The 23,875-nt window shown below is 45.3% G+C and overlaps 2 protein-coding genes across 7 annotated transcripts; one reads left to right on the top strand and one right to left on the bottom strand.

Moving 5' to 3' along the window:
* The first annotated feature begins 8,662 nt into the window (after positions 1-8,662).
* LOC109742905 (uncharacterized) lies at positions 8,663-14,301 on the top strand. Of its 3 annotated transcripts, XM_020302011.3 has the most exons (12): positions 8,669-8,902; positions 9,057-9,112; positions 9,207-9,240; positions 10,210-10,308; positions 10,413-10,561; positions 10,663-10,701; positions 10,782-10,874; positions 10,949-11,047; positions 11,319-11,420; positions 11,884-11,967; positions 12,357-12,422; positions 13,908-14,301. In XM_020302011.3, the coding sequence occupies exons 1-12, from the start codon at positions 8,827-8,829 to the stop codon at positions 13,992-13,994; spliced, it is 984 nt and encodes a 327-aa protein (XP_020157600.1). In that variant the 5' UTR covers positions 8,669-8,826; the 3' UTR covers positions 13,995-14,301. The 3 variants fall into 3 exon arrangements, with proteins under 3 accessions (XP_020157599.1, XP_020157600.1, XP_073352375.1); XM_020302010.4 differs by having other exon boundaries at positions 8,663-8,902; positions 9,057-9,240; XM_073496274.1 differs by lacking the exons at positions 8,669-8,902; positions 9,057-9,112; positions 9,207-9,240 and adding an exon at positions 9,430-9,498.
* Positions 14,302-14,410: 109 nt separating this feature from the next.
* Positions 14,411-20,541, bottom strand: LOC109742898 (uncharacterized). 4 transcript variants are annotated; one of them, XR_002227960.4, is made up of 11 exons: positions 20,060-20,541; positions 19,118-19,178; positions 18,647-18,695; positions 18,103-18,157; positions 17,619-17,706; positions 16,774-16,892; positions 15,907-16,032; positions 15,670-15,763; positions 15,434-15,588; positions 15,108-15,250; positions 14,411-14,846 (listed from the first exon to the last, which is right to left on the bottom strand). XR_002227960.4 is itself a non-coding variant. In XM_020302003.4 (10 exons), exons 1-10 carry the CDS (start codon positions 20,492-20,494, stop codon positions 14,787-14,789), a joined length of 1,242 nt encoding a protein of 413 aa, XP_020157592.3. In that variant the 5' UTR covers positions 20,495-20,541; the 3' UTR covers positions 14,411-14,786. The 4 variants fall into 4 exon arrangements, 1 of the variants encoding a protein (XP_020157592.3); XR_012181348.1 differs by having other exon boundaries at positions 15,670-15,707; XR_002227961.4 differs by lacking the exon at positions 15,108-15,250 and having other exon boundaries at positions 15,670-15,707.
* Between the last annotated feature and the right edge of the window lie 3,334 nt (positions 20,542-23,875).

Genomic DNA, 23,875 nt, shown 5'->3' with positions numbered 1-23,875 from the left:
TCGACCGTGGCTGATCTATCGCACAAACTGGCCTCGGTCGCTGGCTCTCTACAGCGCTGGGGTCACACCACTTTTGGTGCTGTCCGGGCGGAACGGGCTCTACGCACGCAGCTACAGGGCTTGCGTGCTATGCCTAGCCGAGTTGCCCCGTCTGATGAAGAAAAAAGGGTTGAATCCTGGATGACCGAGTTATGTCTGCGGGAGGAGATTATGTGGCGACAACGAGCTCGTATTCAATGGCTGACGGTGATAGTAATACCAAGTTCTTCCATCGCAAAGCTAGTGCAAGAAAGGTCCGAAATCGGATCACAGAACTTCAGCGGGCAGATGGTTTTGTAAGTAAAGATGAGCAGGAAATGGCTAGTATGGCCACGAGCTTTTATAGTAACTTGTATGCTTCCGAGAATACGGTTGGGATTGAGGAAGTCCTGTCTCATATACCAAGGAAAGTGGATGATGCCATGAACAATATTCTGACGGCTCGTTACACCAACGCAGAGGTCAAGGAGGCTCTTTTTCAAATGTTTCCTACAAAGACTCCAGGACCCGACGGCTTCCCTGCACATTTTTTTCAACATCATTGGGACCTATGTGGTGAGGAGGTAACCGGTATGGTGCTACGTGTTCTAAGTGGAGAGGATTCTCCGGAGGAGTTAAACAAAACGTTCATCGTCTTAATGCCCAAGATTGCAAGTCCAAAAAATTTAGGACAGTTTCGACCGATCAGCCTTTGTAACGTGATCTTCAAGATTGCATCAAAGGTACTGGCCAATCGGCTCAAACTCATTCTCCCCGATATCATCTCAGAAGAACAGTCGGCATTTGTACCTGTTCGTCTAATCACCGACAATTTTATCTCATCCTATGAGTGCCTACACTACATGAAAACAAGGAAGCTCAAGGGAAACAGGTTCTGTGCTCTGAAACTCGATATGATGAAAGCCTATGATCGTCTAGAGTGGAACTACTTGGCGAAGGTTATGTTGAAATTGGGAATCAGCCCAAAGTTCACAGAGATTGTGATGCGGTGTGTCTCTTCTGTATCCTTTTCGGTTATATTCAATGGAGGGAAACAAGAAGACTTCACGCCATTGCGCGGTTTGAGACAGGGGGATCCCATATCTCCATATCTCTTCCTACTGGCGGTGGAGGGCCTGTCATGTTTGTTGAAATCGATGCTCCCAACGGAGAGGATACAAGGCATTACGGTGGAAGCAGGTGCACCGGAGGTAAACCATCTTCTCTTCACAGATGATAGCCTTCTTTTCTTTAATGCTACACCGGAGATGGCAAAACGGGTGGATGACCTTCTGCAAAGGTATTGTGCTGCTTCGGGTCAACGTATAAACAAAGATAAATCCTCTGTTTTCTTTAGCAAGGGCTGTGCTGAATTTGTGAGACAGGAAATCAAGCAAGTTTTGGATGTCCCGAATGAGCAGCTCTCTGAGAAGTATCTTGGCCTCCCCTCGGATGTTGGTCGGGCTAAAGAGGGTGCTTTCAAGTATTTGAAAGACAGAATCTGGAAGCAAATTCAAGGTTGGATGGAGAAAACTTTGTCCGTTGGGGGAAAAGAGGTGCTTATTAAATCCGTTGCTCAAGCTATTCCTACCTACTCCATGGCCTGTTTCAAACTGCCTAGAGGATTATGCCAACACATTAATGGGTTGATACGCAAGTTTTGGTGGGGCTCAAAAAAGGGAGAAAGAAAGACTGCCTGGGTCTCTTGGGAAGTCATGTCACAACCAAAGTTTATGGGAGGAATGGGTTTCCGCGATATCGAGCTCTTTAACCTGGCTTTACTAGCCAGCCAGGCCTGGCGCCTCCTACAGGAACCCACCTCTTTGAGTGCGCGGATCCTAAAGGTTGTTTACTACCTTTCTTCCACCATTCTTGACGCAGAAGTGGGCAAACATCCTTCACAAGTTTGGCGCTCCATAATTGAAGGCAGAGACACTTTAAAGCTTGGACTTGTGAAACGGATTGGTTCAGGAGAGGACACAAACATATGGAATGACAATTGGATTCCACGTGATTTTAAGCTTCGGCCGGTGTGCCCAAAGTTTTTGACTCCTCCCCACAAGATGTCGGACCTTATTGATCCAGTTAATATGACATGGGACCGAGATGTTCTTGATCAGCACCTCTACCCCATGGATGTTGAAGCAATCCTTAACATCCCGTTAAGCTCAAGAGTCCGTGATGATTTCTGGTCTTGGCATTATGAGAGAAGGGGTGTTTTCACAGTACGGTCTGCATATAGACTCTTGACCGCCACAAAGCAACAGCGGACGGACTGGCTAGAGCACAATGATGGCCACTCGCGTTTCGAGTCTGATCGTCGATCTTGGACAAAGCTGTGGGGAGCTTCGGTCCCTTCCAAAGTTAGAATTTTTGCATGGAGATTGGCTAAATCTTCCATCCCTATGGGAGAAGTCCGCAAGACAAGGAACATGGCTGAAACACCGGAGTGTACCCTATGCAAGGTGGCGGTGGACACGTGGCGTCACTCGCTTTTTGATTGCAAGATGGCTAGGTGCGTGTGGGCACTAGCTGATGAGGACCTCACGGAAACCATTGTCTCGAACCGGACGGACGACGCAAAGTTGTGGATGTTGTGGCTCATTGATACTCTTCCCTCGATGGAGCTTGCGCGCGTCCTTGTGACGATGTGGGCAATTTGGTGGGCACGGCGTCGAGCTATCCACGATGAGCAGTTCCAAAGTCCGCTCAGTACGCATATGTTCATTGAGAAGTTTTTGTCTGAGATGGAGGCGATCCCCGACGGGAAAGAGTGACCCAGGGACCGAAATGCAAATCCAAGGACCTGCATGCAATGCCCAGGGACGTGCATGTAACACCCCGGGAGGAATCAGTGCAGCGCGACCGACCAGTTCGGACGACCTGGCTCCCGCCGGCGAAGCATGACGTGAAGATTAATGTTGACGGTGGCCTTTCCAAGGTTGGAGACCGAGGGGCTTCGGCGGTGATCTGCAGGGATAAAAATGGCATGTTTCTTGGGGCTTCCGCGGTTATTTTCGAGGGTTTGCTTGACCCAACTACACTCGAAGCTCGGGCGTGCAATGAGGCCCTTGCTCTTGTCGCGGACCTCCATGCTCAATCCGTGTGTGTTGCATCGGACTGCCTCGAGGTGATCACCTATATCCATACTGGTGCCTCATGTCGATACTTTGCTATCTTGGAGGAGATCAAGCACAGGATGCGTTCGATCCAAGATTTACAGTTTGTGCACGAGAATAGAAAACATAATGGGGAAGCTCATGCCTTAGCTAAGGGGGCTGCTTCTCTTCCTCCCGGGCGCCATGTGTGGCTTACTACTCTGCTCGATATCATCTGTATCCCTATGTGTTTGAACATTCAATAAAGGATACTTTTCTTGCTAAAAAAACTTAACCCATCGGGAGCCCACCTTTCCCTATTAACTAGCCAATCACGCTTTTTCCTCGTGAACGAAGGAGAGGGAGACGCCGCAGCGTGCTCCATCCGCCGCCGCCGATCGATGGCTGCCGCTGCCGCACCCCCGCTTCGTCCTCCTTGCACCACACCGCAATGAGTAGCGGGCAGCTTCGTGGCCATGGCGAGCGAGTCGCTAACCATCCGAGAGCACATGTCGGGCTGCATCCATGTAGCGGCGCACCTCGGCGCCCTTCTGGAGAAGCACTTTAGGCAAGTCTGCTGGTTGGTGATGGTCGCCGAGAGAACCTTCATGTCGTGCTCTATGGTTGTTCGCCTGGCCGCGGAGGGCGACTGCAGGTCCGCCATGCTGGCCACGAGTTCAGCCATGGTGGTCTCGAGGAGCTCCATGCAGTCAGAGATGGCGACGTGGTCACGCGTGCTGAGGGACCTCCCGTGGAAGTAGGCGGAGCAGTTGGCGGACATGGTGGTTACCTCGGTCTCGCTGTGGTTGATGGCCGCGCAAATGACGTCTGAGATGTGGCGAGCGTGGAAAGGAAGAGCTCCGGGTACAGCCTTGTCATGGCCGCCTCCGTGGAGGTGTAGAATGGGACTATGGCGGAGGAGACATTGTCGTCTGTATCGGCAACAATTGTGAGGGCCACTGCTAGCAAGACGAACAGATGCCTTCGCTTCTTGCAGTGGAAGGGTGGGTGCGACAGATGGGAAACTAGTTTACGTTCCAATCGCGAGTTCATTTTTTAAGTGGGATCCCACTTGTTCCCACATAATCTGTTTATGTTCTGATGGGATGTCTAATTATTTCTGCCAAACCTACTGAGACCAGGTGGGTTAAAGGTGGGATGCCCATATATAGTCCCACCTGCAGCCTGACCTGATCTGTGGGGCATCATCTTAGGGCCACTGCTAGCCGTAAACCGGCTGATGTTAGGGATTTATAAACCGCCTTGTCAGCCGTTGATTTGGTTTGACTTGGGTCGTTTGATCTCTAGACCAACTAGCTATCGGCTATGTGCACAGCATCCTCGTTTCTTCAGGTTGCGGCAGCCTCGTCACAGACTCACAGTCACAGGTCATCTCACGGGAAAACACCCACGAGGTCGCCATGCACGGCCACAGGTGCAGCGCCAGGTTGCCACAACGACGCTGCTGCAACCATCCATTGAAGCACCTGCGATGCTCTGGCAGCCCGACAATGCTCCAACACAACACCGGTGATGCTTCGTTGCAGCACCGACGATGCTTCGGCGGCCGACAATGCTGGACCACAACACCGGTGATGCTTCGTTGCAGCACCGGCGATGCTCCGGCGGCCCGGCAATGCTCCAACATAACACAGGTGATGCTTCGTTGCAGCACCAGCGATGCTCCGTCGGCCCGGCAATGCTCCAACACAACACCGGTGATGCTTCGTTGCAGAACCGGCAATGCTCCGGCGGCCCTGCAATGCACCAACACAACACCGGTGATGCTTTTGTTGCAGAACCGGCGATGCTCCGGCGGCCCTGCAATGCACCAACACAACAACGGTGCGGCTTCGTTGCAGCACCGGCGATGCTCCGACGGTCCGGCAATGCTCGAACACAACACCGATGCTGCTTCGTTGCAGCACCGACGATGCTCCGACAGCCCGGCAATGCTCCAACACAACACCGTTGATGCTTCGATGCAGCACCGGTGATGCTCCGGCAGCCCGGCAATGCTCCAACACAACACCGGTGATGCTTCGTTGCAGAATCGGCGATGCTCTGGTGGCCCGGCAATGCTCCAACACAACAACGGTGCTGCTTCGTTGCAGCACCGGCGATGCTCCGATGGCCCGGCAATGCTCGAACACAACACCGGTGCTGCTTCATTGCAGCACCGACGATGCTCCGACGGCCCGGCAATGCTCCAACACAACACCGCTGATGCTTCGATGCAGCACCGGTGATGCTCCGGCAGCCCGGCAATGCTCCAACACAACACCGGTGATGCTTTTGTTGCAGAACCGGCGATGCTCCGGCGGCCCTGCAATGCACCAACACAACAACGGTGCGGCTTCGTTGCAGCACCGGCGATGCTCCGACGGTCCGGCAATGCTCAAACACAACACCGATGCTGCTTCGTTGCAGCACCGACGATGCTCCGACGGCCCGGCAATGCTCCAGCACAACACCGCTGATGCTTCGATGCAGCACCGGTGATGCTCCTGCAGCCCGGCAATGCTCCAACACAACACCGGTGCTACTTCGTTGCAGCACCGACGATGCTCCGACGGCCCGGCAATGCTCCAACACAACACCGCTGATGCTTCGATGTAGCACCGGTGATGCTCCGGCAGCCCGGCAATGCTCCAACACAACACCGGTGATGCTTTTGTTGCAGAACCGGCGATGCTCCGGCGGCCCTGCAATGCACCAACACAACAACGGTGCGGCTTCGTTGCAGCACGGCGATGCTCCGACGGTCCGGCAATGCTCGAACACAACACCGATGCTTCTTCGTTGCAGCACCGACGATGCTCCGACGGCCCGGCAATGCTCCAACACAACACCGCTGATGCTTCGATGCAGCACTGGTGATGCTCCGGCAGCCCAGCAATGCTCCAACACAACACCGGTGATGCTTCGTTGCAGAATCGGCGATGCTCTGGTGGCCCGGCAATGCTCCAACACAACAACGGTGCTGCTTCGTTGCAGCACCGGCGATGCTCCGATGGCCCGGCAATGCTCGAACACAACACCGGTGCTGCTTCGTTGCAGCACCGACGATGCTCCGACGACCCAGCAAATGCTCCAACACAACACCGTTGATGCCTCGATGCAGCACCGGTGATGCTCCGGCAGCCCGGCAATGCCCCAAAACAACACCGGTGATGCTTTGTTGTAGCAGCGGCGATGCGCCGACTGCTCGGAGATGCTTCATTGCAGCAATGATGGTGTTCCGGCGGCCTCGACGATGCTCCGGTGATGCTCCGCAAAACTCCATCCCTGCAACGACGATGTTCCGGCGGCCCCCGACAATGTCCATCGCAGCACCGTGAAGCTCTGGCGTTCCGACGATGCTCCGTCACAGCAAAGGGCGACCGGAGGATGCTCCATGGTAGCACCGGCGAGCCCCTGGTTGCAGTCCCATTCGTTCGCAGCAGCGTCCGCCGCGACATCTCACCACCTGCCATCACCCCCCCGCGAGCACCGCCGAACGTCAGCTCGCAGTGGTGTCGAGGCGCTCGTAAAAATGTTTTTCCTCCACTCAAAGCACTACAGCGTGGTTTGTAGCAGCGGTGCTCTCATTGTAGTTCATGCAGCGCAAGTCAGCTTGAGCGAGGGAGTAGTGACGGAGGAGCGTGTGAAGACATGCCGGCGAGGTCCAAAAGGATGTAGTCAACGCGTGTGGGTGGAAGAAGAACGAGTGGAGGGGCTTCGCTGCATGAGATAAGGCAGAGGAGGTTGAGCAATTCCTGCGCCCACACGGGGACACGTGGCGATCCCTTGAGGCGGTTGATTTCTGGTAGAAAATCAGTCGGGCGAAAGGAAGGATTTCCCTCACCTTAGGGCTATTAATTGGCGAGTTAAAAGCACTGGGAGTCCTACAAGTTGCTCACAATGTGATGTTTTAGTCCTAGAACTTGCAAATTGACCCTATCCAGTCCCAGAACTTGCATCAAATGTGCAAATTTGGTCTTGACCAATCACAGAGCGACAAGTGGACGCCTGGGTCCCGAGCCGGTCAGCGCACGACATTTTGCAAAGAGGCCCCTGCCTTTCGTTAAAAGATCGCCCAATCTTATAATCATCTAATCTATCCATAAATTGTCCTGTATAAGTTATTTTTCAGATCATGTAAATGGAGGCAATGCACAGCGTGGCAAGGCAGCGTATGGCAGCATGAAACAACATTCTGATCAGTAAGCACCTTCAACCAATAATACTGAACAGTTTGCTAGTGCACATTAGTGAATGTGTGTATAATTTACGTCAAAGACAACATTAGAAAGCATATATTTCAAAGGACAAAATGCATGAAAAGGTAGAATATCACAGGATTTGTGATTTAGGGATGAGGTTCAACGTACCCAGTCATCCGGTTGACTGCACTATCAGCCATGCTTATCTCCAAAGATTGCATGTTTGGGCAGGAAAATGCAAGGCATGCAAGCATTGTGGCATCAACATCACTGCATCAAATGTCCAAAAGAACATGGTAATTAGAACATAACTCTCAGTCAAGAAACTGAATGGAACTTTTTGGCCAAAAATAGGTTGGAACATGTGTGATCTAATCATGACTAAAGTCCCATAGAACTAGATCAAGTTGATGACCCCATTGCAAGAAGAACCATACTAGATTTCATCCAGTATGACAAAACTAATCAAAGTTTCTAACTAAATGTAAGGTTCAGAGAAAAGAAAAAACAGATCTGCCTATTGTACTTTGCATAATTAACTTATAAAATCCCCTGAGGTCATTGGATCAGGAAATATTTTCTCCAAACAAAAATATGTGACGAAACTAATCAGAATTGTACATTTATACTTGTATAAATTGCAGCACAAAAACTGAGCTAGGCAGGCATATCTATAAGAGACTTGTGCCCACTTGCACTAACAATGAAATATTCAGCATGTTGCTGATCTAGCATTGGGCACACCACACACATTATGCATCAAAGATACCATGAACTTTCGGTCACAGATCAAGTCAGGCACCGGTCAGGGATCCATATAACGACCTCACGGTACCATGACTGGATGTATCCCCAAGAAAATCGTATCAAAGAAGCAGATCGGGTTCACCACAACAAGTGCATTTCTAAAAAGCAGATAAGGCCACAGCAAGTCCATTTCTAAAAAGCAGATCAGATTCGCCACAGCAAGTCCATTTCTGAAAATTCAGGTGCTCACCCGTTGTTGTAGTGCAGGTTGATTCAAACGAAAGGCAGGGGCCTCTTTGCAAAATGCCGCCCGCTGACCGGCTCGCGTCCACTTGTCGCTCTGTGATTGGTCAGGACCAAATTTGCACATTTGATGCAAGTTCTGGGACTGGATATGGTCAATTTGCAAGTTCTAGGACCAAACCATCACTTTGTGAGTAAGTTGTAGGACTCCCAGTGCTTTTAACTTTTTATTGACCAAACCATCATATTGTGAGCAAGCTGTAGGACTCCCAACGCTTTTAACTCTTTATTGATATGCCAACCATTGTCAGGCCCACGCTGTATCTTTGCGGCTGCAGCCGACCCATAACCACTTCCGCAACAGACCCACGCCACTGCAGGCAAGCCAAACAAAGCACAACCTGAAATTCTCCGCCCAGCGACTCACACGGTCACAGTCCCTCGCGCTCACATCACATCAAAACAGCGAGAGAACGCGCCGCCACCACGGACCACGCACCGCTCGACAGCCGAGAATGCTCCTCCTCTTCGCGCTCCTCGCCGGCGCCGCCGCCGCCGCCTTCCTCGTCTTCAAGTTCGCCACCGCCGATGGTAAGCAGCGTCGCGTCTCCATTCCCTCCCCCCTTCCGCCCACCGATCGAACCTAGGCCTATTCCACTCAAGTATCCCCCATCGTGCTTCGTTCCCCCCTCTATTCTTCTCTGCTGGCCGCGGGCTAATCGCTCTCGTTCTTGGCTGGGCGCAGGGGATTTCACCCTCTTGTCGTGCGGCCGGCCGCGGCGGGACAAAGTGGACGGCAAGGTGGTGTTGTTTGCTGCTCCCTTTCCTATCATCTCATTGGATTCGTTATCTGAATTCCGTATGCTTGCGTTTTCCTTTCTTTGGTGCCCTTCAGGTTGTATGGATTACGGGGGCGAGCCGTGGGATTGGTGAGTTTACTTCTCCATCTCTTGAATTGGGTGAATTTCATCGCAAGAAAAAGAAGAAGAGGGAATTTGGTCATAGTAAACTGGGTGTCATATGATTTCTTCGGTGCCAACCCTTTTGTTGTGGTTGTGATTTATGACTGTGGAGTTGTTGAACTTGATCTTTGTTTTAACCCTATTGCTAAACTTTAGGTGTATTGCTTCGGTTAGGGTGACGGTCACAAAATAAACAATTGCGCCCGATGATGAGATCATGCTATGGTACATATGCTTTTTTAGTATTAATGCTGTATAGATTGCATATTCTCTAGTTATAGACAGAGGAAGAATCGAGAGAACTTACTTTCTGTGCTAGTTTATTAGTGGATAGTGATTTTCACCATTGGACAGTGGTTAGAAGATTGCTTTTTATATCCCTGACCTGGCCTTGTTTCCAGTTTTATCGGCCATGCTCATGCTTGTTTCGATGGGAACCTTATATTTGGAAAACCTTGTAATACAACTATCTTGCTCTGAGAACTTTGGTGTGCATATCTGTAGATCTGTAATGACATTGGTCAATGGTCAATTGGTCATAGAGGGGGTGTCTGCATCATAACTGATATTGTAAATATGCTAATCAGCGACCGGTAATACGGAAAGGGAATTATAGATTTTGTGATGACCTGCTAAGCCGCTTAATGTAAGCAAAATTGCACTTCTCAAAGCTGATTGTATGATTTTTTAAGACAGATGGAGGTGTTACACGTTGTTCATTAGTGAAAGGTATTTGTAGGTTTAGTGTCTGCCTTATGTTTCTTGCAGTGTAGTTTTAAATGGTTAGTTCACGTAGAACCTATTCATGGACCACTTTCAGTTTTGATAATTGGATATATGTTATTTACATGTCATCCTTTTGCTAAATTTCATGATATGTTTGCTAAATTTAGCATATTGTTCCATGATAACCAGAATGATTTCTTGTAATGCCAGGGGAGGTTCTTTCGATGCAGTTTGCGAGTTTAGGAGCAAAGCTCATACTATCTGCACGTAACAAGGAGGAGCTTGAGAGAGTGAAACGTAACATCATCAGTAAGTTTGAAAAACTCATGTTGTCTTCTAGTAGGGTAGTGGAAATCTGAGTTCTGGACCAAGTTTTAATTTCATGTTTTTTCTGTTCTCTTTATTCTTCAAAGGCAAGCATCCAGATAGCAAAGTTGAAGTGTTACCCATGGATTTATCATCTGATGAAGAATCTCTGAAAGAAGTTGTACATTCAGCGGAATCACTCTTTTCCAGTGCAGGCATTGACTATATGATGCACAATGCGGCCTTTGAGCGTCCAGTAAATATTATCATACACTTTCTATCAGCCTATATCCCTTTTAGTCTAGCTACACAACCACCACAAGTTTTTGCTTGCTAAATAAATCAATAAAATTGCAGAAAAGGGGGGCCCTGGAAGAAACTGAGGAAGGTCTTAAGGTATGTGAACCATCTTTTACTTTGTTCTTTATATCGTTATTGACAACGTAACTTCCTGCTAATTATTTCTTGTTACACAGGCTACTTTTCATGTCAATGTCTTTGGAACAATTACTTTGACTCGCCTTCTTGCACCTTTCATGTTGGATAGAGGGATGGGTCATTTTGTTGTGGTATGTCTGTAATGGAACTTATTGTCAACATGATTTCTATTAGGTTATTATTGTAGCTAACTCGCTATTCACAGATGAGTAGTGCAGCTGGAAAGGTGCCCACACCTGGCCAGGCTCTTTACTCTGCTTCCAAACATGCTCTCAATGGCTACTTTGCTTCTCTGCGCTCTGAGGTATTAATTATCATACCTTTAGCTCATTAAGCTTGCAACATAATACATTCTGGGTATGCTAAATTTATATGCATATGAATTATCCACTTCTGTTATCGACAAGTATTCATAGACAATCTTTCTTCTGTTATCAAGAGCATTGACTGTATTTTCTGTTCAAATGGAATTTCGTGGTTAGATGGTTCTCTGTAGATATTTAGTTGTTTTCCTGTATGTTTTGTTTGTTTTTTCGCGACTATGTTGCTCAAGCTATATATCTTCCATGCTGCAGTTATGTACGAAAGGCATTAAGGTCACTGTTGTCTGTCCTGGACCTATTGAAACACCAGTATCTTCTGGTGCAACTTCTTCATCACAAAGGCATTCATCCGAGGTTATGCTTTGTTTATTAGACTTCTCTTTATTTTTTCAAACAAACAGAAGTAGTTTGCTAGACAAAGTCACACAAAGACCTCACCTCAGCTAAGCATAGTTTGCAGTGCTTATCTCCAAATCTTATGTGATAATGAAGCTATGTAAAATTCTATTAGCTACCATCTTTTGTGTTTCATAGTATTAAAGTTAGATAAATTCTTTTATCCAGACATTCATCCCACATGTGTTAGAACAAGCCCAATAATTGCAACTGCTGAATCGAACGAGGTTATCATAATCCAGCAGTGTTCTAAAATGCATGTTGTTTGTGTCTAGACTTGCTTGAATGGTTTTTTGTTGTACATACATTTATCACATTCTGCTCATGTCCTAACATCTTGTACTTGCTTAACTGTTGAAAGTTGGTTCTCAGTCTCTAATCGTTGTTTCTTATATTTACTCATTCTTGTTAACCTATGCAGAAACGTGTTTCAGTGGAAAGATGTGCTGAACTGACAATAATTGCCGCAACTCATGGACTAAAAGAAGCATGGATATCATATCAGGTATATTTCATTCTGAACATTACTGCTTGGACATGCTCACATATTATATATTATGCTAGAAACTTACCACCATATCTGACTCATTTACACAATATAAGCTTTCCCTAATGGATCCTTGAAACTTTGTGCCCACGTTTTTTCTGAGCAAAAACATCAGTTAGCTAGTGCATGTACTAATATAAAAGCTTCTATGATATAATAATGTGTTAAGTACAATCACTATGTTGTAGTAACCTACGGGTTTGTAGCTTGTATCACTATGTTACACTATTGGTTCAAGTATCTATGACATGAAGTTTCTGTTTTATGTCTGGCACTCTGCATAGTGTATTTTTCATTCTACATTTATGTTACATATTGCATCTGAATTTTAGTGACCTCCTTTGCAGCCTGTGCTGGCTGTTATGTACGTAGTGCAATACATGCCAACAATTGGATGCTGGCTTATGGACAAGGTAATTTTTTCTAGTTTGATGTTTTTCTTTTCCTTATCTACTGGTGAACTGTCTTTGCATCCTCCAGTCAGAACAAACTTGTCACAGGTAGAAATCGTGTGGACAAACTTGATCAGTGTATTTAGCTTTAAAGCACTTTCATGATGTCACACTTATATAACTTAAAAATAGAAAAGATTTTTTTTCATACCGCAACTACAGTCAGCCCATTTGGAACAATGATAGAAAAAATGCAAAAACGTGGAAAATTCATGAATTAGAGCGGCATGGCTCAGAGTCTCACACATCCTGTACAGATTGAAAACACGTGAATAGAGAAGAGAAGCCAGTTGGAATATAGGATAGGTATAACATGGAAACTTGTGGGTGGAAGAATCACTTGAAAGGAAACATGAGGGTATGTTTCCTTTGATTTCGAAGTGGAAATTTTCCGTGTTTTGAACAAGTTGATTTCCTCCAAAATGTGTACGAAAGATTTTTGGGAGCCGTTCCTTTGTTATGTATCATTTGAGTTCATTTTTTCTTTGTTCGAAGTGGGGCCTTAGATTTCACCCTCAGCCTTCAAACTGGTAAATCTAAGGATGTCTGACCCTAAGCTCTGGAAGCCCTTTTTTTGAGGAATTTTTCTTTGAGAATAGGAAGCTTCTTTTTCATCCATGAGATGCAGCAAGGGTTTTTTATGATGTGCAGTGGTTTTGAAGGAATTTAAGATTCTGGCAAGTGGCAACTTTAGAAATACTCTGAGATAAAAGGGAAAATTGCCACAAATGTTTTTTTTTTTGGAAACTGGGAATTTGAAGAAAATAAATTTACAAATAGAGGCGTACAATGACTGCAACAATAAGGCTAAATAGAGTGTTTCCACGCACTTAAAAAACATTTTGGTTTTCTTACAAATGTGTATAAATCATTTGAGTTTTGCTATATTATCTTATTTGTTCAGAATACTATTAATTTTTTTCCTTCCAAGTTTCTGCTGTTATTGCCATTTCTTAAAATTCTCTAATTCTTTAGTAAAATTTCAAGAATATTTCGTATTTTATAAATTAAATTCCCCGTGCTTCTCTTTGTTAAATTTTGTAATAATATTTTAGGTTTTTGCGATTTGTTCCTCGTCTCTTGCAGTTTCTTCTATGTTTTCTGACTTTTTCTCTAAACAATTTTGTCATTCTAAATTTCCTTAGTTTGTCAAGGTTTATTTGTTGAATATACTGACTGGGTTGTGCTTTGCTTTGCATTCATGGTAGTTCAAGAGTTGAGAAATAAATAAGTAGGTTCAGTGGCGTGGTTAGAACTTGTTGGTGAAGCTGATGCGTCTAGGGGACTGAAATCTGAGAAGTAAAAAACGTAGTCCTATTGTGCAATTTTGAGGACCGCAGTAAAAAAAATTGAAACAATTTTTTAACAGCTATTTTATTCTGTCAACTACTAGACCTTGCATTGTCAATATAATCTGATGGTAATTTGTTTTTACTTTTTACCCAGGTTGGTGCAAAGCGAGTGGATGCCGCTGCAAAGAAAGGAAACGCCTACAGTTGGAATCTCCTCTTCGGTGGCAAAAAGTCGGCTTGACGATGAAGTTGCTCATTACGCCTACAGTTGGAATCTCATTGAGGTTCTGAAATAGTCATACACATCTATCTATAGAGATTATGAACCTTGTTACCCTTTTTCATCTTTATGTGCGAAATGACCAACGGGAAGCAAGCACTCCTTGTAATGTCACCTAGTCAGTGAGTTGAAGTATTTTAGAACTCAAGCACTCCTTGTAATGTCACCTAGTCAGTGAGTTGAAGTATTTTAGAACTCGGATACAAGTCAGCATTCCAGCTTCGCATTTCCAAAAAGAATAAATCATGCAAGATGGATGACTATTTTATCTGTTGTGTTTCCTGTGTAAATCTTTTTAATGTGCTACTATCTGGGTGCTTTCATGTTCCGATTGTTGTGCCGGCAGAATAAGTGGTTGATGTATAAACGGACCTTGATTCTTCAACAAAATGCAGCTGCTATTAACCGTAATATAAGAAAGTTCAGGCCTCAGGCCGCTTATGAACACCTTACAAGTTACAACATAGAAATCTGTTTGATGCTTTCAGGGATGATGTGCACCAGGATTACAATGTTCGCCACGGCGCAGTTGCATATGTTGTGCAACGCAACAAAGACATTGCCTATTCAAGACAACGACAACCCCTATAACCAGATTTTGGAAAAAAGTATTGGAAGTACTTGTAACTTCCACCTTCAGGCCTTACGACAGACATTTCCTTCGACCTTGAACAAGACATACAACATAACTTCAGACTTCAGTCCGCCATTCTACAGAACATTTGAACTAGTGTGCATCACTCAGATCGCGCTCTAGTGTTTCCAACCGTTGAGAAAGCCATCTGGTGTGTAAGGCTCCAAGAATCCAATGAACTGCAAATCATATGCCAAGGAATAGTCAAATAACTGATTAACTAGAAACATGGCAAAGCTGGAGCACACATAATAAGATCTAGAAATCTTTTACATCTCATGGTCTTCTATCGAGTACGTCATTTCTCATCTTGGGATCCAAAATTGTATGTAACATCACAATGCCTACTCTACACTATAAATTCATTATAAAAATCAAATGTGTCATGTGCCTTCGTCCAAACTACTACATGGTTTCCAAATTCAAGTTAAATTTGTTACCATTTTGATTTTCTTATCCGGGCTCGCCCTGCAGGGTCCAGGCACTAATATTTTGTAACCCTGTCACAGGTGCCTTGCCCTTCTCGAGTCCAATCTCAAAGAGCCATTTGGGAAAGCTTTCCCTCGGGCTAGTTTTCTTATATCTGATTTGTACACAAGACAGGGAAGGCAAACAATGAGTAATTTCTTTAGAAAAACAAGGATTGCCAATGTTGCTCGAGTGATAAAAACAATAATAGAAGAACTATCATGCGGGTTGAGGTCTATCACTTTTTACATTAGAGCCCACCACAATCAACAAAAGAACAAGAAACTAATAGATGTACCTTCAAACCATCATGAGACCATCGGGCACCATAACCTTCATGCACACGAATTTCAAAAACAGGCCTATTGGGCTGTGTCAGATGAATATTTATCCAACAGCCTTCACGTAACAAACGGTCAATGACTTCGGACGAAATTTGATTCTTCTTTGGATCTGTAGATAAATAGTTTTAACTAAATATACCATAATGTGAGTCTTCTACTTGATGATTGTTAAGCAGGAACACATCTTTACCACTTCCATGGAGGCAGCCCCACCACCCATCCCTACTCCTGTGAACATGTTTGGCCAATGCCCTTGCAGCATCAGTTAAAGAACAACTTTTCACCTCCAGTACAATGCAACACCATCAATCTTAGTTACAAGAGAAATTTCACAAGGTGGAAGCTTGGTAATATTCAAAAACAGCAAAATGTTTGGATGGGACAGCATTCAATAGAACTGAGAGGTAGTTGCTAAAGCTGAACTTACAGTTGGTTTGTGTAGTTTCATACAAGATGAAATCAACATGGATTTTGGAGGAGGCAGTCCATCTGGAACTGTTCCTGATGTGTTTGCCAGACCAAGGAGTCTACCTAATCCATCGTAACCCAATCCCTAGAAAATAACAAGAGGTAAGTTCACGAAGCACAGAACCAGCTACAAGTGCCCATATATGATTATTCAACTTAAAGCAACTAACGGATCTAAAAACGTTACTCCCTCATCCCACATATAAAAGGCCCCCTCGAAATCTGAGCTTAACTCCACGAATTTGACTTATTAAATATGAGTCATATACAACAGATATTATTATACCATTGGAAACCCTTTGAATACAAATCCAATGTCATAATTTTTATGCCATGTATAATATTTTCTAGTCAAAGTTGAGCTCAAATTTTGATGTGGCCTTTTACATGTTGACGGAGGGAGTATTTATGAATTATGATAACCAGAACATGAATCAATACAAATATTACTGGTTAAAAGATGACCCATTAAGATTTAAATAACGTTCAGTAAAACTCCAAGCTACAAAGCTTGCAATTGACATGCAAAGGCCAAAGGGGTAAGCGAGCTGGCTGTTTTGAGTGCATAAATAGTGACACTTAGTGTTATTCAATGTGTATTTACAAAATACCCCCTCCGTCCCATAAGGTAAGACATTTTTTGACACTAGTGTAGTGTCAAAATACGTCTTACATTATGGAACGGAGGGAGTACATACATAATGAATTTAGATATATCAGCCTTGTATGCCCCATAAAAGATGTCACTATAAATATGATTATAAATGATATGGTAACATTACAAACAGAAGAAATGCGGAATGAAATGTTAAAGTGTGTCACTCACAGCAAGAAGCTCGGTCATGGTTATGTAAGGTTGAATTTGCGGCTTTGAGACAGATATTGCCAAGACTCCATAAGAGTTCTCCTTTTCCTCCGTGTAGAATTTTCTATAAACTTTGACACCTGTATATGCAGATAATTTAATCGATTGTCCAGGGGTCCTTTACAGCTGCATATAGAACCTTTTATATCAAAAAGATAATAATACTAGTGACAAAGAACATTATGTGATATCAACATGGGTATGGACTTGAGATGCTTCAGAAATGTGTACCCATCGACAATATCACAAGAGCTCAGTTGTGTTTTTTGTGGTACAATAAAGTCTGAAGATTAAAGAGGTGGCATGCCTAGCATGCACCCTTCGAGCTGAATTAAATTGTTATCTAAAGCGCCTGCCAAACCAAGAACAATCAGCGCATCATGGATTCACAGCAAGCTGTCAAGGGTCCAGCAAGCTTTATAAGAAATATGTACCAAGGTAGTACAGCTCTATATAGAAGTTACATTTACAGTGATATTACTGTCAACAACGGCCTACACATGTTCCTATTACGGACTATATTGCAAATTTTGAACTTGAGAACTGGTTCGCGTTTATGCTCAAACTCCAGTCAAGGACCTATATATATTCTGTTATGTACCGGTCATTAATTTATGAACAAGCATTGTAAGAAAGCCAGGGCATGACAACTGTCAAAATAGTTATGCACCATAATAAGTAAAGAATTAGGTTCTTGAAGGATTAACTCATGGGTGACCAAAGGTGCAGACTTCATGAAAATTAATCCAGTTATGGAACATAGCACAAGCAACACTGCAATGATACGATCGTAAGAAACAAAGTACCTTCTTCAATTGATGAAATACCAGGAAGGACATTTGAGATCGTCTCTGTTTGCAGCATCTCAGAGAATGAACTGTACTTTCTAACTGCCTGAAAATAAATAAGCAATGGATTTACTACAACTCTAGAATAAAAGGTATATATGTGCAGGTCAAGAAGGATTATTTGCCCAGTTATGTATCATGAGTCATAAAATATAAGCACATATTTTAAACAGAATCAATTGTGGAATTTTTCTATTCGGTGCTTTATGTGAATTGACAGAAAATCCATAAAGATCAAATAACTTCAGCAATCAAATAAGTTTTATGCACCAACCAGTAGAACCAAAAATCCGAACTGATGGAGAAGGTTGGGGAATCCATATATACTTCAACAAATACAAGTTTTTTTTCTTAAAGAAGGAAAACTACTAATTTGAAGATAACAGTACAAATATATAAATATTATATCCAAAAAAGCTAGTTACATAGCAAAGAAAATTACCTCAACCTCAAGCAAGAGGCATTTATTGAAGAGCAACAAAGAACCTTGTGTAATCCTGCAACAAAATGACAAAAGAAACATGATTACATGAATAGCATGCACGTTGACTATGAAAATAATGTGTAGCCATAAGAAAGCAAGCAGAAGTGTTCACAGAGTCGATAAGCTTGGGCGATAACTTTTTACTGAAACAACAATGTAAGGCTTCCAAGTAGTAGGCCTACACCTTACTGAATAATCCTTTTAGCGAATTTCAGAGTGCATATTGGAATGGATACATTTAAGAATTTAATATATGCTACTTGAGTCCATAAATTATTGCAACTGTGCTGTATCCTCAAACTGTGAACTGAGAATGAGATACAGAAGACCCTGAAATAGAGCAACCCGAATATACGCTAACAGAACTATAATTGTTGCCATTTTTTCATAATGTAACTCTGATAGGTGTTCCTAGTTGATAGACATTAAGGCTGTGATTGTTCCACCATATATCTCAACTTATAGTTTCAGTCTTCAAAAATTTAAAACCAGCTCTGCGTACCTGTTGTAATTACCAGCTGCTAACCTCCCTTCAACGTTCTTGGATCCAGCTACAGAAGTACATGGTTCAAGTTAGAAAATGTGGTTGGCAAAAAAGGTTAAAAAAATGCAGGTTATAAACTTCCTCGAAATACATCAATTAGTGCCTTCAGCTTTATACTGAGCCGTTAAAACTGATCAAATGAAATTATTCATTTGAAGAATTAAATGCAGATCCTCGATGGTGTATCACACCAGAGAAAAATAACAAATACATCAAAAAAAAGTAATATATTGATATACATATAACTACTCCCTCCGTCCGAAAAAGCTTGTCCCTCAAATGAATGTATCTAGCACCAAGTTAGTGCTAGATACATCCATTTGAGGAACAAGCTTGGGACAAGCTTTTTCGGACGGAGGGAGTACAAGGAAAGGGAATATGAATGTCAATTAGATGTTAAATGAATCAAGAAAAAGATTCTGGAATTACCACTGAGTTGAGTGAAGTATGGTTCTTGAACATGTAGCACAAACTCCACTGCATCATAAATCTAGTGAATACAGATAACAATAAGCTATAGTCAAACAAATTGCGTTAAAGGGTAACACTAGCTAATGTGTTTTAACATTTCAAATAACTCAGTAAAAAAATTACACATGTACATGTGATTACACTACTAACTTTCAAGAAAACACAAGAAACAAGAAAGATGGTTCAACAAAGCAACTTTTGTACACCCAGTTTGTTTTTGCATAGCTAAGAAAAATGCATAGGTTCTCTTGAATCCGCCTGACCACATAATATATCAATCTGTACATGCATTGTTTAATAAATGCCAAAACAAATATTGGCCCGGGTGTAGTAGTTCCGTAGAGCCCATTGTAGTTTCCGCTGCAAGGTATCCATATTGCAGCAAATAGGGAATTTTGCAATACTTTCTTTTCACTAAATTTAGTACTCTGTCGAGGAACGCTGCCCCCAAAGAGACACTCCTGGATATATACAAGTATCGTTATAGTGCTCATGCTCATCCTTTATGATCATACTTTATATCACAAGTCCCAAAAGTCTAAACACTGCCGCAAATACAATTATACCCCGAAATTGATTGACAACAGCTTCAGCCATGATTCTGACTTCCTAGCTAGAAGATGATTATTGCCCTGTAAATGTTTTCCTTTTCCTCCAGTCTCATCGTCTGATAACAAACGCGCACCTATTCAGCAAGAATTCAAGGAAAAAAAGTAGCGTGCTATGACAAAATAGCGCAGCCCTTAAATCTGATATACCAAAGCTACATCGCACTATAGCCTGATTTCATTTAGTGAGACATTGCGCTTAGAACGCTATAGCGTGCTATTTTTTTCAGCCGAATTCAAGCAAAGCCGATTAAAGAGGGAAAGAGGAAGAAAGCAAATCCGAGAAAGCTACCCGCTTTAACTCGCCGCCCTTCTCGCGCAGGACCGCCTCCCACTCCCCCTCCCTCCTACGCGAATCATTCTCCTCGGCAGGAGTTCCTACCGCCCCCGCTACCACTGGGGGTCTCGGGATCCGCCCTTCCTCGGCGCACGCCGCAAGCTCCGTGGCCAGCTTATCGCACAGGTCGTCTTCGAGGAGGCGGGAGCAATAGGAGAGGGACAGAGGGAGGGCCGGGTCCGGGGCGGCGACGTGGGAGGAGAGGACGAAGCGGAGTAGCTCGCCGACGGCGGACGAGAGGGCGACGGCGCCAACGCCCGGCGACGCCGGCTGCGGCGGCGAGGAGATGTGGTCGGTGGTCGCCATCTGGTGTGCTGAAGTGGCCGGATTCGTACCCAGCCCACAGTAGTGGGGGGCTAAGGGACGTGGAGTTTGTGCACTCGAGCACATATGCTCTCTGTATGTGAGCCAATGAGTATGGCATCGGGATCTGGTCCTTCCCATTTTTTATGCATAATACGGCGGCATTTTTAATCACCAGTTCGCATCTATACGTATGCACTGTTTCGAACAGTGGGACAGCATCGGGACGGACGTTATCCGTCCGCTGGGCTGATCGCCACTTCCGTCAGTGCGTCGCTAGCTGAGCCGTGGCCCGTGGCTAGGTCGTCCTGTAGAATGCTGGTCCGTGGAACAGGAAACACCGAGCCGTGGCTAGGCCGTCCTGTAGAATCCTGTAGAACTTTTGTTCTCTGTTTCTCTGACCAGAACCGAGCCATGGAGGTTGCGATTCATAACTACTGGTCATGGGTGACTGACGGGAAACACCGTCTTGAGTTGTAGGGATCAAATGCAGAGTCCAGTGGTGCAAAAACCATACATAGTGCATTGTGCGCGAGCGTGGAGAAGTTGGCTTGAAGCTTCAAACACTCGTTCAAGGCATCCCTCTTGGTTTTCCAGACATTTTTTTTGTGCAAAAAAATCTGGACGTATTGTGTCAACATGGATCACCGTTGGTGAATTGCATACTGGAGCATAATTGAAATCAGGAGAAACCAAAACCTTGGTCTGAATGTGTACATAATCTAGCTAAATGTCTACATGAGCATGTACGTTTACATGAGGTTGAGCTTTTGTGTTGGAACAAAAATTCCTGTGAAATCTGAATGTGTATTGCTAGCGTCGTCAGGATACAAAGCTAGCCTATTGTATTCCATCTTTGCCCATCGTTAGTGCTCCGTCGGGGATGGATGGAGAGTGAAGGGAAACGTCTTAATAAATGGTAAACAGGGTGGGCCATAAAGTCTGAAAATGGGACAGAATACAGCTCCATATACTGGATGCTATACATGTGCATGCGCAGATCCAGAGGCAAAAGGACGCTGATGATACAGAGACCATATAAGCCCGAGCTCAGATTAGCACTTCCGGGGGCTAAGGGCATACAAAGGGATTTATACCATGTAAAATTAAATTAAAACTTGGCTTTTGGTAAAGACCCCAAAAAATCTTGTCAACTTTTGATAACCTTTGACATTGCCAGATATTGACTAGCCCAATTTTCGGTAATTAACCAAACCAAACCAAAAAGGCTAGCCCCTATGACTGCTACAACACTTCAACTCTTGGTAGCTTCGGCTTAAGAGCTTAGAGCATCTCCAGCCATTGAGCCCCTTAGGAGGCATTTTTTTGCCGCTTAGGGGGCTGCTGGCGGAAATTTTGGCCTCGGGGTGAAAAACTCTCCAGCCATGTCCACTCCCAAGCCGTGCCCAGGCTGCGCCACGCCTCCTGCCTGCTCGCATGCATCGCGACACCTCATCAAGCCGCCGTTCGCTCGCTCTCGCTCTCTCCCGCCTCCCCGCGCCACCACCACTTCGCCGTGCCAGCTCCCGCCTCGACGCCGCGGCGCGCGCAGCCGCGTCCTCTCCTCTCTCCCCTCCCCCTCCCCCTCCCTGCCCTCGCAGCAGCGCGCGACTCCGCGCGGCACGCTCCCTCGGCGAGCAGCAGTCTGGTCGGGCCGCTACGCCGCAGCAGCAGCAGCGGCGCCGACACGCGAGCTCGGGAGGGCAGGAGGAGGTGTCGGGTTGCTGCTCTGCTGCACGAAGCCGACGACGTACGCGGCAGTGATTAGCCGGACGGCGCACCACCTCCGCTCCCCGGCGTACTTCTCCAATGCCGCCTCGGCGAGCTCCGGGGTCATCGGTGAAGGAAATATGCCCTAGAGGCAATAATAAAGTATTATATGTTTCCTTATATCATGATAAATGTTTATTATTCATGCTAGAATTGTATTAACCGGAAACATAATACATGTGTGAATACATAGACAAACAGAGTGTCACTAGTATGCCTCTACTTGACTAGCTCGTTAATCAAAGATGGTTATGTTTCCTAGCCATAGACATGAGTTGTCATTTGATTAACGGGATCACCTCATTAGGAGAATGACGTGATTGACATGACCCATTACGTTAGCTTAGCACCCGATCGTTTAGTATGTTGCTATTGCTTTCTTCATGACTTATACATGTTCCTATGACTATGAGATTATGCAACTCCCGTTTACCGGAGGAACACTTTGTGTGCTACCAAACGTCACAACGTAACTGGGTGATTATAAAGGTACTCTACAGGTGTCTCCAAAGGTACTTGTTGGGTTGGCGTATTTCGAGATTAGGATTTGTCACTCCGATTGTCGGAGAGGTATCTCTGGGCCCACTCGGTAATGCACATCACTATAAGCCTTGCAAGCATTGTGACTAATGAGTTAGTTGCGGGATGATGTATTACGGAACGAGTAAAGAGACTTGCCGGTAACGAGATTGAACTAGGTATCGAGATACCGACGATCGAATCTCGGACAAGTAACATACCGATGACAAAGGGAACAACGTATGTTGTTATGCGGTCTGACCGATAAAGATCTTCGTAGAATATGTGGGAGCCAATATGGGCATCCAGGTCCCGCTATTGGTTATTGACCGGAGAGGTGTCTCGGTCATGTCTACATAGTTCTCGAACCCAAAGGGTCCGCACGCTTAAAGTTACGATGACAGTTATATTATGAGTTTATATGTTTTGATGTACCGAAGGTTGTTCGGAGTCCCGGATGTGATCACGGACATGACGATGAGTCTCGAAATGGTCGAGACATAAAGATTGATATATTGGACGACTATATTCGGACACCGGAAGTGTTCCGGAGAAGTTTCGGATTAAACCGGAGTGCCGGAGGGTTACCGGAACCCCCCGGGGAAGTATTGGGCCTTGGTGGGCCTTGAGGGGAGAGAGAGGGCAGCAGCCAGGAGGTGGCGCGCCCCCTCCCAAGGGGAGTCCTAGTTGGACTAGGAGAGGGGGGCGCAGCCCCCTTTCCCTCTCCCTCTCCCTCTCTTTCCTTCCCCCCTTCCTTCCTAGTAGGACTAGGAAAGGGGAGTCCTACTCCTACTAGGAGGAGGACTCCCCCTCTCTCCTTGGCGCGCCTAGGGCAACCGGCCTCCCCCTTGCTCCTTTATATACGGGGGCAGGGGGGCACCTAAGGACACACTTGATATACGATATTTTAGCCGTGTGCGGTGCCCCCCTCCACCATATTACACCTCGATAATACCGTCGCGGAGCTTAGGCGAAGCCCTGCGTCGGTGGAACATCATCATCGTCACCACGCCGTCGTGCTGACGAAACTCTCCCTCAACACTCGGCTGGATCGGAGTTCGAGGGACGTCATCGAGCTGAACGTGTGTAGAACTTGGAGGTGCCGTACGTTCGGTACTTGATCGGTCGGATCGTGAAGACGTACGACTACATCAACCGCGTTGTGATAACGCTTCCGCT

This window comes from Aegilops tauschii, chromosome 4 (assembly GCF_002575655.3).
Source record: "Aegilops tauschii subsp. strangulata cultivar AL8/78 chromosome 4, Aet v6.0, whole genome shotgun sequence".
NCBI classification, from domain to species: domain Eukaryota; kingdom Viridiplantae; phylum Streptophyta; class Magnoliopsida; order Poales; family Poaceae; genus Aegilops; species Aegilops tauschii.
This window is presented reverse-complemented; position numbering and strand designations above follow the sequence as displayed.